The sequence below is a fragment of the Mastacembelus armatus genome, chromosome 5 (genome assembly GCF_900324485.2).
Source record: "Mastacembelus armatus chromosome 5, fMasArm1.2, whole genome shotgun sequence".
NCBI classification, from domain to species: domain Eukaryota; kingdom Metazoa; phylum Chordata; class Actinopteri; order Synbranchiformes; family Mastacembelidae; genus Mastacembelus; species Mastacembelus armatus.
In genome coordinates, this window is record NC_046637.1 from 8166150 (window position 1) to 8180779 (window position 14630).

The 14630-nt window shown below is 38.6% G+C and overlaps 1 protein-coding gene across 1 annotated transcript in view; it reads right to left on the reverse strand.

The window, feature by feature from the left end:
- The window catches only part of cdh22 (cadherin 22), a 64092-nt gene that overhangs the window by 24675 nt on the left and 24787 nt on the right, over nt 1-14630 (reverse strand). Inside the window, exons 4-7 of the mRNA XM_026306786.1 lie at nt 11821-11988; nt 9740-9921; nt 8345-8601; nt 5338-5474 (exon numbers count right to left, since the gene is read on the reverse strand). Of these exons, the coding sequence (XP_026162571.1) occupies nt 5338-5474; nt 8345-8601; nt 9740-9921; nt 11821-11988 (744 nt within the window). The remainder of the gene's footprint in view (nt 1-5337; nt 5475-8344; nt 8602-9739; nt 9922-11820; nt 11989-14630) is intronic.

The window sequence follows — 14630 nt, forward strand, 5'->3', positions numbered from 1 at the left end:
AAGAGAAACTCAGTTAGACAGGTTTATTCATCTGGACCAAGTGGTGCTGTTCTAAATCTGTCTTCAGATAGAGAAGAAAAATAAAAGGATTGCAACAGATTATTGACATGCTCTACATCTGCACGGCACACACCAGCTGTTGCGAATCTTTTAGAATCGTAGATCTCTCTGGCACTGAATTATACTGACATAACTTCAGGGAAGTCTGAGGATGTGAGAGTGAACATGCATGTCTTTGCATACATGCGTGCGCGTCTGTGTGCTTGTATGGGGGTGCGTTTCAAAGAGTCTCATACTGTTTTGTGACCAAATGGTTCATCTTCCTTGCTGGAGGAAACAGTTTGGTTTAAAATGTCACTTTGGTCAGGAGGGGGAACTGAGAATATGAATGTACTCAACAGTGTCTGCTTCTGTTCTCTTTACTGAGCCAGAGGCTCAGCAACGCTGGCACAGAGGCTACAAAGTAATAACGTCATTTTTCTTCAATTGCATAGTTCCAATATCACACATATTCACCAGCGTCCAACAAAAATGTCTTCATTACAGTTTGAGATTTTGCGTGTTAAAGAACTAACAGCTCTAAATGTTCTCCAAGTTAAAATGACAAAATATTCCAAAGTCTTCTGAACACCCTGAATCATTTAAAATATTCAGTATAAATTACATGGTACGTTCTTAATGAAAATTAACATTTCATAATTCAACAATTACCCCTTTTCAAATATGAAAATATTCACAAAAGCTGACATATTCTGACATTTCTGGTGCTGATTCATTTTCTTATTCATTCCTGAAACAAGTTAACAATAAGGTGAAAAATACTGACCTCAGATTTCCATATACAGTGAAAGTCACTCATTTCCATTACAATATTCAGTCAACAAACAAGGCCAACAATTTTCACCACTTACAAGAGTAAATAGGTTTAGCAACTGGGAATACAGACATCTGATATACACAGAAGCAAAAACAAGCTTCTAAATGCATAGGTTTTCTCTGTGCCTATGTGGTCTCATTTCCATGACAAAGAAACGTCTAGGACAAAATGAATGCAAACAACAATCTTGCTAAACATATAAGGCCAAACTAATACATATTGTAATTACACTTTCCATCAAACCACCAAGTGAGCACCAAAACTTGTATTATTTACATTCACCACTGGAAGGACAGCTTGTTAGATAAGCAACTGATCAACCAAGCAAATTTAGTTGTGATCTAACAATGTCATGTAAGACAATATATTTATCAATATTATATTAAATTTCTGCTACTAGATCGCTTTAAATATTACACAATTAATCTTTAAAAACTGAGTCTTGGCAATGGGTTACAATAGAAAATTCCCAAGTAAATATTGAAATATTTCCCAGTGAAGATATGTCGCACCCCTCCAGAGTTATGTGCATTTTATACAATTGTACAATTGTAGTAATTTTATTGTTTTAAATGAGTAAATCAACATGTCATCCCTAATATCAGTTGTTACCAATCAGTGAAAGTCTTACTGCATCACAGTGAAGGCATGCTCAGTGTCCTTATTTCACCAGAGAAGTAAGTGTAGTCAGTGCAATGATGTGATTATGAAAATGCTGGAACTCACTGATAGATGCACTAAGTCTGTGTTTCATCATAATTCACTGAGTTGGGTTTGAATAATTAATGGACAAATAATGAAGCAACCAAACAAAAAGTTCACATTTATCCCAGTGAAGACTAAAACAAACCAATACACAACAAATAGCTACATTTAAATTTAATTCTGATGACAGTGACTATAATTTGAGACTAATATGATGCAATTGTGCAACTCTGAGGCCCTGAGTGTCCCTGAGTGCCAGAAAGCCCCTACAAGCACTCTATACACTATGCATGGTCGCTGTTTGACAAATTAATTATGTCAACCTACCAAGTGAAGAAAAACAAAATACATCAAGCAACTGTTTGAGTATTCAGGATTGTCTCCTCCTCTACAACTACACTGACAGTACAGACATGTGAGTGATTATATAACAGGACAGAAAAACAGAACACATCAGCCAGGTCACAACCTCTGGTCCCTGATTACACATTATTATGTCTGCCCACCCTTGTTGACAGATGTGCTCTGCACTACAATATAATCTACTACATTCATCTCAATTGAACACTACACAAGAAACATCATGTGGTGCATAACAATACCACCTCCTGTTTTGTACTTCCATCTTTTTTGGGGGGGGGGGGTGGCTGTGTGTGTGTGTGTGTGTGTGTGTGTGTGGTGCCTATATTCAGCCATAGATCACAGACAGGTAGAGAGGAAACAGAGGCAGACAGTCACAAATTGTGCTCCCACACATGGCGTGCCCAGCGTAACTATTCGTCTATCAGGGTGCTCTGAAATGCCTTCTCATTTTGCCTGCCAGTCTGACATGGACCCCGTATTGCAATCTGCAAATTGGACTTACTTTACACTTTGCTCTTGGATCCACTTTTCTTTTGCATTTGTCATTGTTGATTGAAATGAGATACCTGTATTATTCACAATGATGCAACTAGTGTGTCATTCATTTAGGGTCTGAGAGAATATTGTTCTAACGCCATAAAATCAAACAGTGTGCATTTTGTCTGCCAGACAGCAAGTGAGAAAAGTTTTACTGTGGAAAATGTCTTTTCCCTGCAACAGTGCTAGAGATAAAGACTTTCTAGCTACTTCGGTATCTTTTTGCCCTCAGGGTGATGCTGTTTTTTTTCCGCCAACCTGTCTGGCTAAAAAAGCAGTTATGCGAGGTGATATCATACTTGTTATCAGTTTTCGAAAATTATATGTCACTTTAACTTACCCTGATATGTTTCTATGGAGAAGACTGTCAGGAAGTAAAAGTACCCTGGCTAGTCTCAGTGCAGCTAAATGCTCCTTCTTTACTCAGGAGCGTCTTGTGTTCTTTGGAAGGAAGACAAGTGCTATACAGATGAGAGGTTAGTTTCTCTTTAAGACCGACAATGTCTGCAGGAAGAGTTGCCAGTGCTTGCTACTTAAATTAGGTGAATTTGAAGATGTTCTGTGTATGCGTGTGTTTATATTTGCATTTGATTGCTGAGGTATCGTCTCACTGCAGTTTGAACTAAAACCTCTTTAGATATCTTGCAGACATATATGCCTGCACCGATATTAAGTATATTTCTTGCAGTTTTGTAGCAGGGGTTAATCCTAGGGCACAGACACTGAGCACTGTCAGAAAGCTGTTGTAACTTCTCAAATATTGGCACCTTGGAAATACAATACTGTGATTCAAACAAAAGTAAAAGACTGATGGATTAATTAAGGGTCAGGTCACAAAACTCTAGTTTTAAGTATGTCTTCAACCAAGTTGACCTTGTGGCTCTGCAGCATTAATGAGCAGAGGAGCTCAACAAAAAAAATAAGAAGGAAATCATGTAGAAAATGAAGTCCTTAAAATACTCTTAAGTATGTGTGCCATCCCCGATCCCCCTTCTATCCCCTCCCGTGTTCTTTTTGTCTTTCGGTGTCTATGTCTATGCATCTCCAGCTCTTAGAAGTCTGCGAGCTAACAAATGATAAAGAAACATGCTCGATGGGAAATCTGATGGCGCTGACCACTGACACTGTCTGTCCGAATGTTTCATTGGAAGGCAATGTGAGAGGCTTTATCTATCAAGTGCAGGCATGTGTTTATGTCTGATATTGGTTGGGGTAGGGCCGCGTTAAATGTTCAATTAACATTAAAATGTGCCTATGACACAATGCCAAGCACAAAGAGGCAGAGCACAAAAGTGCTCAAATTGCTCTGGGAATTACAGCTTGAAAAAAAGACTCAGAAAAGCTAATTTTGTCTTAATGTTTGCGGTGGGTGAGGCTGCTTACTATTCAGTTTAGGCTGTATTGATTATTAGAGTAATCAGTCTTGGGCTCTATGAGAGAGGAACAAATATGAAGATTTTTAAAATCATCTTTTTTTATGTGCATTGTTTTCTTTTTATTGTTCTTGGGTGCAGTGGGGGCTTTTAGTTGAATACAGACTGCAATCTGTCCTGTTTTCACTGCAATCTGAAAATCGCTTCATCTGTGTAAGATAGCAAAAAATACCATGTCTCCCCTTTTCTCAAGTTTACTTCTAATAGTACAATAATAGCTTTCCAGCTTCCCCACATTATTACATCTTCATTTTCTTTGCTGTGACAAAAGGAACCAATGACATGAAAAAACTGTACGTCCTTCCAGTGATATGTTTGCCAGCTCTAACCCAAGTGATAAAATTATGACTGCATTTTCCCATTGGAATCAGAAAAATAAGGACAAGCACTGAGCTGCCCTTCATGGATCAACTGTTTTTCTTGTGAATCTGGTCAATAAACAGTAACAATGTGATCCAACTGGGAAAAAATGGTAGTCAAAAATGCCAATACTCAGAAAATAGACAGGAACAGTGCTGTTAACTTTAGTTAATTTGGAAATAAAAAGGGAAACATGTTGGATTATAAAGCACTTATTTTTTTATCCATATGACAAACAAGCATCATGGTAGGCTGCAGAACTATAGCTTACACATGTGGCATTATAATGCACCATATTGTGCATTTAATCTGTTTAGAGTTACTGATGTTGGATTATTTAGTTATTAATCCATTTCCATCTAATGGCACTCGCTGCTATATAATAACACTTTCCTATTTTCATCCTTTTGGAAGCTAGAAGTCACTCTGCTTTTGAAAATGTGCCAAAAGCTTTGGTAGCTAATGATTACAGCAGGTTGAGGATGTCTCTCACCCCTAATCAAACCTGCTAGGAATCTGCAAATGTTGGACAGCTAATTGGTCTCTATCACTGGCAGGCATTGGGGGAAGACAAAGCTTGGCAATCATCAGAGCAATCTGAACTTTCTTGTGCTAAAACTTTAGCCAGGAAATTATTAAAACAAATGCAAGTCATGTCCTTCAGAGCAATTTTATAATATATACAAATCCTTCACTAATATGAGAAAGAGGGGTACATGACAGCTACATCAACAGCAACTGCGAATAATTACATTAATTGCTGTTATATTGGTGTTATTATGAAGGCTTGGCTCTTTAAGATTTTGTTTTGACATGTTTAGGACCAAAAGTCTTGCATATGGTGAAAATGTCAACAAACCTTGAAAAAAAAAACGATTTTGCTTCATGTTCTGCCCAGCAGACTTAGTTATACAAGCTTCCCCAAAGTGAAATTAGTAGGTCTAGCAACTTTCAGAAATGATAAAAAAAAATAGTAGATGATAAATAATGTGACATTTTTTTCCAGCAGTATGACGATGCACAAATCTTATGATAAGCAGTTTGAAAGAAGATGCAACGTACCTGCTTCCACAGCTTTGACAGTAATATTATGCCAGCCAGCAGTCTCTCGGTCCAAAATCTTGCCTAATGTGATGGCTCCTGAATCAGGATCAATATGGAAAATCATTTCCTGGTCTGTGGTTCGATCAATGGAGAACCTATAACAAGAGATGAAAAAAATAAGGTATTTGTAGTTTTACCTCATGCTTAAGGACTAGGTGAGTAAACTTTGGGCTACAGTAAGGAATAACAATATACTGTACAAAGAAGGAAGCAGCATTAAACTAATTATATCTTAAAGGCATCTACTGGGGACTTGTCACAGATCTTGTGACCCTAAGAGCCCTGTGTACCTTAACTGCAAGCAGCTATATAGTGACTCTTTCTTTGCCTATTCAGAGTAAGAAAATAAACATTAAATATTCATTGTGCAAAAAAACACAAATGCATCTTTCCTTCTTTCGGGTACTCAATGCTCTCAAAAGAGTGGTGAGTCAACAAAATCTGCTGAAAGGTTTCTTTGTGCCTCTTCCCAACCACACACACACACACACACACACACACAGACAAAGACACACTCAGCTGGCTGACTTACTCATGCACACACATACACCGTAATAAAGTACTACGAGCATTATCAGCTCTTAAGGGGTCTCTGACAAACATGCCAGCCAGCATTCTCCCCATGTCTCAAGAGAATGATGGCCACATGCTGTAGCTATAAAACAAAATGTCTGTGGTGTAGACAACAGCACATGGATTAAATAGGTTTCTGAACATGTGTTTATTAAAAAGAAGTGTGGGTGTTGAATTGCATTTGCATGTCAGCAAATAGAACTGATCCTGATGATTAACACTGTTTATTAGTTAGTGTGTAACTAGATTTGGATAAATTGCCCTCGAGATAACCTGTGTTTGAAATGAAAATAGTTTCCTTTTTACATGAAAATCAAACTTTAGCATTAAAAAACACATCCCAGCAGCGAACCGTTCTGAATTTAAGGTAAACTGGTTATACACTGGTTACAAACAAATGCCTACAGGGTATGTATCTATTAGTGTCAGAATATTTGACCCCATTTGATCCATCATATTTGTCTGGATTACTTTTACACCTGCTATTAATATACCTCTCCAGAATAAATGTTAAAGTTACATTTTTATTGAGCAAATTGCAACTGCAGCAACAGCTTTATCTTCCTTTATTCCTCAGCAACTGGATTCTGAGGGTAGATTTGATTTTTCATAGCAGTCCAAAAAAAAAAAAAAAAAAAATTTTGTTTGTCTGAATTGTCTTGGTCTTGTCCTTGTCTCTGTACACCTACAGTACCATGATTATTATGCAAAAGAAAACAAAAAAATAAAGCTTTCCTTTCAAACAGACGTCAGTGTTTGTGGGATGGGAATGGGGTGACAGCTCCATCGCCATATTTTTAGTCCTTTTAAGAATCCTACACAACTAGTCTCCCACCCTAAGAATCAAATCCCTCTTTTCTTTCAAACATAATATGTCTGCAGCACAAAACTACAAACCTGGCTGCACACATAGTTCTCTGCACCTCATTCACACAGGGCTCCACACAGGGCTCCACACAGCCATATTTGTGTTCTTTAACACTGAAAAAAGTCTCTTTGGTTGTTGGTTGTTCTGCATCCAAGATAATCTCTGACAAGTGCATCCAAGCTGCGTGTGAGTTGTTTCAATCATCTGGTTTAATCACTGTATGTTAGAGTTTGCTTGTTTTATGCAAAGTAGTTCCATTTGCAGCTTATTTTAATAATAATAGAATTCAATGCCTGTTCTAAAAAGTTGGTCTTGTTGCTCAGCTCCATGGTCCATGTATATTTTCCACTAAAACCTCATCACTCAAGTAGCTTGATTATACAGAGTTCAAAGGGGGTATGTTGCCTAATGCCAGAGGCTATGAACTCACTAATTTTGCCCTGTAGGTGGCTCCCGGCTAACCTCTCTCACTCCTTTCACTCACTGACCCATTCATTTACTTAAACACACGCGCTCATGCACACGCACACACACTCCTTCAGCTCCAAGCTGCCAAGGCAGTGGTAAACGACAGCACAGCTATTGTGTTGTACTTTATTACACCTGGAACTCTGGGCCTCATGCATTTTTAATGGAGGTAATTTGCACAGGCTTTGCGTGTGCCATTGTATACTACAGTCAGTGAGACTGTCTTACCTCTTATCTATATTCCCTACTCATACAGCCACTGTTCTTCTCAGGACATATAAACCACAGACCACAATACAGAAGATTACCAGTTGATATTGTTTTTATCACACACAGTGATCTGAGAAAAAAACAAATAGATGTGCGGCACAGCTTCATCCATTGTCTAAGTCCCACCGTTCACTGTTTGGGGTTTTACTGCATCTTTCAAAAGCATTTTATTCCTAAAGCTAGTTCTTAAAAGTTAGATTTCTCATAGTGCAAATTTTGCTCCAATAAAAATGTATGAACAGGATGCAGTAATAGTGGGTTTGGGGAATGGAATGATGCAATGTGCTGTAGTGCTGCAATGTCCTGGGTAATCATTGTCATGTACATGCTTCGTTTATGATATTGTTCATATTTAGCAGTAAAAGATATCGTTCTTTGAGTTGGCTGGGAACATTTTATTCCCAGTGTTTTGGTTGATACATTTTATCAGGTTAATTACTTGGTTGTGCCTACGTTTTTAAAGTACTTTTTTTCATCTGTTGTTTATGCCACATTTTCAACAAAGCCTTAAAGGTTTTCATTTGGAGATATCAAATCTAATTATACATCTGACCCAGCACAACGTCAGCACTACTGGGTCAGAAACAACGGCCTTACTTTAAAGATACAGTCTGCTCTGTTTGCTCATGTGTTAAACATTGCCCACTCCTATGACAGTAGACAACAACCAGAGTTTGGGATTTTAAAAAACCATTTGTGACCTAGGTCTTATACACATGCCACAATTTCTAATAGCACAATGTGTTTTTCTTTGTAGTGGAGTTGGCCTTAGATCCCTTGTCATACCTAATAGGTTTGTTCTTCACATCTGGATCTCTGGCAGTGACAATGCCAACCATGGTTCCTACTTTGGCATCCTCCTGCACTTCCATAATAGCACCCTCTGTTGGTTGAAAGATGGGTGGCTCATCTATGTCTGACACGCTGACCCGGACAATTGTCTGGTCTCGGAAGGAGCCCAGGTCCACAAATCGTGGGTCCACGTGCTTATTTACTGCCTCAACTACGACATTGTGTGTCCGCTTGCTCTCGAAGTCCAGTGGCTGAAAAACAAAGAAGATTTGAAACAGTTTCATTCCACAACAGATCACTGAAAATGACATCATGCTCAGTAGTGACACCGATCACCAGAATCTACATTATAGTGCAACAGTATTATTAAGTAACAAGTACACTAGCTACTAATTTTTGCAATATAAATTCCAGGCATCAGGGGCAGAACTGAGCCAAACTACACATATCCCTTCGTGCCTGAGGTGATGTTTTCTACAAGTTATCATGATACTTGCAGCACCAGCTAACCAATTGGTCATCACTTGCCACTAGAATGATTAAGATTGCCACATTGTTGGCAAGACATTAGACCAAAACATTGCTGTTGGCTGAATGTCACCTGGCTCATTCTGCCATCAGGCGCCATTCACAAAAGAGATATCACTTTGGAGAAACACTACTGACATCTGTTCTTTTCAATAGAAAGTGTGACTGCTAGTGTTCTGCATTTTTCTTTCCTTTTTTGTCACAGGGTGTGGGATGAAAAAAAAAAGTTGAAAACAGTTTTGGAGAGACACAGCACTGACAGCACCAGTCAAACTACAAATCGATACTCATCAATCATCAAAGAACAATCATGTTTTTCACCTTTCCCAACTTCAGTGCACCGTGATTTTCTTTGTCTGAAGAATGTGAGAGCTGTACGGCTTTCTAAGGAGAAATACTTACAGTAGGTGCTGAGAGCAAACAGTTATTAACTTTGCCAACTGAACCCCAAATAATGTTTGTTGAACTCCAACCAGCACAGGCCCAGTCTATTGTTGATTTCTACTTTTCATGAGATTCTGCCAGAGATCCCAGGGACTGCAAAGTGTGTGATGAGCTACAAAGCATTCTTTAAAAAAAAGTGCTCACAGGAAATGCAGTACGCATACTGTATCTAATACCTAATAATGGTAGTGCCCCTGATATGATTATTATGATAAGCTATTGCATTATTGTTTTTTATAATACAGGTGCATAAAAAATTCTGTTTGTACAATTATACCACAAGTGCTGTAGGGAAAAACTCAGTACATTTAGCTCACTGGTATCAGAGACTGAATTACCAAACACTGTTTGCAATTTAAAGTGTGTATTTAAAGTCAACAATAACAGCGGCATAACATCCCTTTATATTAAATATACCTTCTTGATGGAAACAACAGCTTCCTGTGTCTCTACATCAGTAGTGACCTTAAAGAGCTCCCCTCCCTCTTTGATCAGGTAGGTCATGTCCGTGTTCTCTCCCATGTCTGCATCCGTGGCAATGACCCGTCCAACTGGCGTCCCCACTGGCGCCCCCTCAGACACAGAAAACTGATACATCTCTGGTTTATGTAGAAGGTGGAGGTCGAAAAAAAGTATGGACAGATAAAACAAGAAGATTTAGGTTCAGCAAAGCAACCAAGGGATGACGTGACAGAAAACATCGTGGGTGTAGAAAACATCACAACAGAAGGAAGATGAGAAATAAAAGAAACATGAAGGATATGAGGAAAAACACCAATGGAAGAAAGACAAGAAAAGACAGATGGATGATTATGGGTGGAAAAGGGAGGGTGAAAAGTGAGGAAATTGATAAATGAGATGGATAGAGATGAGAAACAAAAAAGTGGGAAGAGGAAGTGAATGAGGTATAGAAACAAAGATCAGGGGAGACAGGTAATGGAACAATAAAGTTGGAATGGGATTATAATGAAAAAAGAGTAACAGGTAGTCTTCAGAAAGTTGTTGTCTGTGTTATCACTGCATATGAAATATAATGTAAAACATAATTTAGCACATTTTTATATCAACAATTTCCTACAACTGAATACATCACAGTCTTGTCATCTTGCACTACATTAATCCTATCTATCTACCTGCCTATCTATTCATTTTCACAACAGATTTACATTATTTACAGTACGTTTATTTTACTGACATTTGAATAATGTGACAAAAATATAATGGAAACTATATTATAATTGCATTAATCCAATAAAATATGGACTCAATTAAGGTCAAGAAGTGTTTATGAACAAGCCCAGGATAAATTTTACTTTTACTGACACACACATGACACAATGCAGAAATGCATAAAGTCTGCTATAGAGTTCATTATAAACATGATACAAAGATAAAAGCAAGAAGATACAAATGTATTGCTCCTCAGAGGGAAATTATGTGAAACATTAAAGGCCTTACAGTATGCCATCTTATTCAGAATCTTATTTATGTGGCTGCTTTTTAAACTTTATCTATTTCCCATACTATCCGCTGGAGATACTAAAATCCTGAAGGGTTTATCATTCTGACTGGGTAAATATGATTTACTAAGCTGAAAAAGGATTTACACTGAAATAAGAAAAAGTGTGTGGAGTCATATCAAATACAATCAAGCAGACTGTCAGGTGCTGTTCCTCCAGCTGTAACAAAACTAACAGTGGTATGCTTTCAATTTCAAAAAGAGGACAAAATACAGAGAAGTGAAAGCAAAAAGGGGAACCATAATTCCATTCAAAAAACTAAAAGTATATTACCATAGTACTTATTTAGGATCAGCATTTAGCATTTAGAGATAATTATTTACTTTAAAAAGGTGGGAAATATTAAGCACACTCATCATTTCTTGTAAAAATGTTGATGTAGTCTGTCAAACATTATACATGTTTTTTTTTTCTATTTGCTTTACCTTAAACGTGTTTTTGTGTGTAATGGTGGGATATGTCAGCTGCATATTTCAACTCGACCTGTTGGGCATGTGTGCACCAAAAGCATTGCAAAATCATTTAGGTCAAAAACCACTTCACCATCATAAATCCATAACATTACAATGAGGAAACAATCAACCGTATTGATGCAGTCCTCTCTTGAGCCTCACTTAAAAAGACTGATCAATTGTGCAGTGGAATGCCTCAATTCTCCACATTTTGATGGGACCACTTTGGTACTGGCTACAGGTTTGACAGGCCCATAAATTTAAGCTAGTTGATTTTCTCAGGAAAAAAAAAAAAAAAAACATGCAAGGGTTGTATGGTCACTGATGTCGCCACTGCTTGTTGCAAACTATACTGAGTGTCTTTTATCATCTTTGCTTTCACTTTCCCCATCATGTTTCCTTTCTTTCTTCTCACTTTCTTCTTTTCTATTTCCACCTCTTTTCTCTCTGACATCTCTTCCTCTCCTCCTGTGCGTCATCATCTCTATCTCTGTCTAAAGTAAGAGAATGTGCGGGAGACACTCACTCTGTGGGAAACGCGGCGGGTTGTCATTAACATCTGTGATCACTATGGTCACCGTGGTCGAGCCAGAGAGACCGCCCATTTGTCCTGCCATGTCTGTTGCCTTGACGACCAACTCATAGCGATCCTGTGTCTCGCGGTCCAAATCTGCTACTGCTGTCATGATAATCCCTAATGATTGAGGGATGAAGGAGAGGTTGATGGAGATAGACAGAGAGAAAGGGAGAGAGTGGGGAAGAGTAGGAGTAGCAGATGAGGCCAATGGAAAGGTTACATTAGTGGTTAACATTAATGTGATAACCAACTGCATTTCCCTCTCAGGCTGAAAATCAACTTCTGCTAAGCACTGTATTATGGAGGCACAAGTGCAGCTCATTCCATTTCGCCTCCTCAGACAGGCTGCATGGAAGAGATTTTGTCATATTTGTGCCTCTGTGCCTACACCATTTTATGGCTCAGCTGTATTAAAATGAACATCATACAGGGGCAAAATGAAGGCATGCCTCAACCACCCTGAACAGCATTACAACTCTTATATGGTGGGTAAGACAGCACTTCAACCTGAGAAGTGGATTTCCAAAGAGTAAATGAGGGACGTAGAGGAAGTGATATAATGTAGAGGGAGAGAGAGAGTTAGGAGCCCCAGAGAGAGGCAACACAAACGCAATGATTTTATTTACTCCGGAGTACAGAGTTTCTTTTGCATTTCAACAAAATCAGTGGTCAAAGCATCCCACTGACTGACTTATTTAAAGTTTAACTATTATACACTAAACTATCATAAAATGTAAAATGAAATTCTTCAGCTCAAGATCATCTTCAGCCAAACAACAAAGAACTGACAAATCATTTTGGTCACAATGGCAAACATGTGGAAACAAATCTGGGCAGCTTACTTCGCCCTAATACAGAGACCCTGACCATTGTTTGGCAAAGGTTATTATGTGATACCAGGGACCATAATTTCTTGTCATTACTGCTAGGACTGTGGTCTCTCTGTTTACTCTATACAGTTATATGTGTCTCTCACGCTCTCACACACTAGCACATGGTCTTTCTTGTTGGCCCAGCAGCAGCTGCATCAGTATCTGTCTGGTTTACTGTGCAGTAGTAATATAATCCCACTTTACCCCTTGGGATTTTCCACATCAAAATCTATTGATGTATTTCCTGGGCTTGGTGTGCTGTCTCACTCCCACAGGTTTGCGCTGTGTTGGGTACACAGCTCCCTGATTCCAGTCACATTTAGCCCTGGGGCATGTTCTATGAGTCGCCAAAATACAGTACACGTCGCAATGGAGTTAAGGAGGGAGGCAGATGACATGCTCCTCTTTCATCGACTAAAGGCCAGAGGGGATGCATCTAAATTAGGGTTGTCAAGAGTAAAGCTCCAATCCGCATCTAGTATAGAGCACCATTCCAACATCATGGTACAGACTGTATGTAGATGAGTCTACATCGTCTGCATTCATGAATTCAGTCAGTTAAGGCTATGTGGTCCATATTTCAATGCTCATCACGTAGCCTTAACATTAACGGTTTAACTGGGTAATGGGCCCTTGTACACCAACTGTGAAATAGTGCCTCAGTATGGTAATGCATTACATTAATATAAAATAAAATATGATATTCTGGTCTTTTTTTTTTTTTTTACTCACATCAATAGCATTTCTGTTTTCATCTCACTAGGCAAAGGAAATCTAATTCCACTGAGTATGTACAAAACCAACTGTCCTGCCATGTGGGCACTGTAAAATTGGTGAAAGGCATTTTTGCCAGGCTAGGATCAGCTGCCGTTCATCAGCAACTGATGGTCTGTACAAGCTGTACTGATGCAGTCATGTTTTCATGGAAAGTACCACTGCACTCTGACACTGTAGTAAGTGCTGTGGACAAATGTTTAGCAAGCCTAACAACCACCTTTAGTGTGAGGGGGAAAAAAAACTGAAAAAAAACTGCACATCTCTCTTTCTGCACTCCACAACCTGTGTTGTTTTTAAAAGTTGTTTCCTTTTTCTGTTGGCTTTAAAAGGCTTCTTTGTTTACCAAGTGTATTTTGGAAGACAACAGAAAAGAAAGTATTTGGATCACTAAACCTCATCAAGAATTCAATACATGCATATAACATGTAGTGTACACAATTCTATTGCTGAATTATAACAGTAATATAACAGTAGTAGTACTTTTAATATTCTGATATGTGCCAATCTACTTTAAAGTGAAAAAGATGACATGTCTTTATGCACAGTGTTTGGGTAAGTTCTTGTAGAATCAGCCCTTTAAATCAGAAGCTCAAACACTTACAGGTAATTCCAGCATGGCCAAAGCAGTGATATTAATGAGGCAGATTTCACAGCTGTCCCATTTCCTCTTTGTTTTGACCTTCTTGAATCAGACCTATTACACTGACCAATCCAACTACAAAACTGAGAAAGAGGGTTCTGTGGGTGCAATGGGGGTTGTGAGACGGAAGCTGGAGTAAACCATCCAGTCTCTTGGCTACTACCACCATAGCACAGCCATTTATCATCCAAGCACCTGGGCTGACCAAATCGAAGCAGTAGAGACCAAAAAAAGGAATCATTAAAACTTTTGTGTTTTTCCCTGGGGCAGGCATTTGAAGGCAACACCACAACCCTGAAAGACTGTGGGGAAGGCTATATTGCTCTTATAACCCCTCGATGTCAAGTAAAGGAGGGAATCTTCCATTTTACAACTGGGGGAGATTCTACTGTTTATGTTGCCTGCTTCATACTTATTATATCAAATACATTCTGCAAAGATAGGCTTGGAGGTGGCACTAAATACTGGCT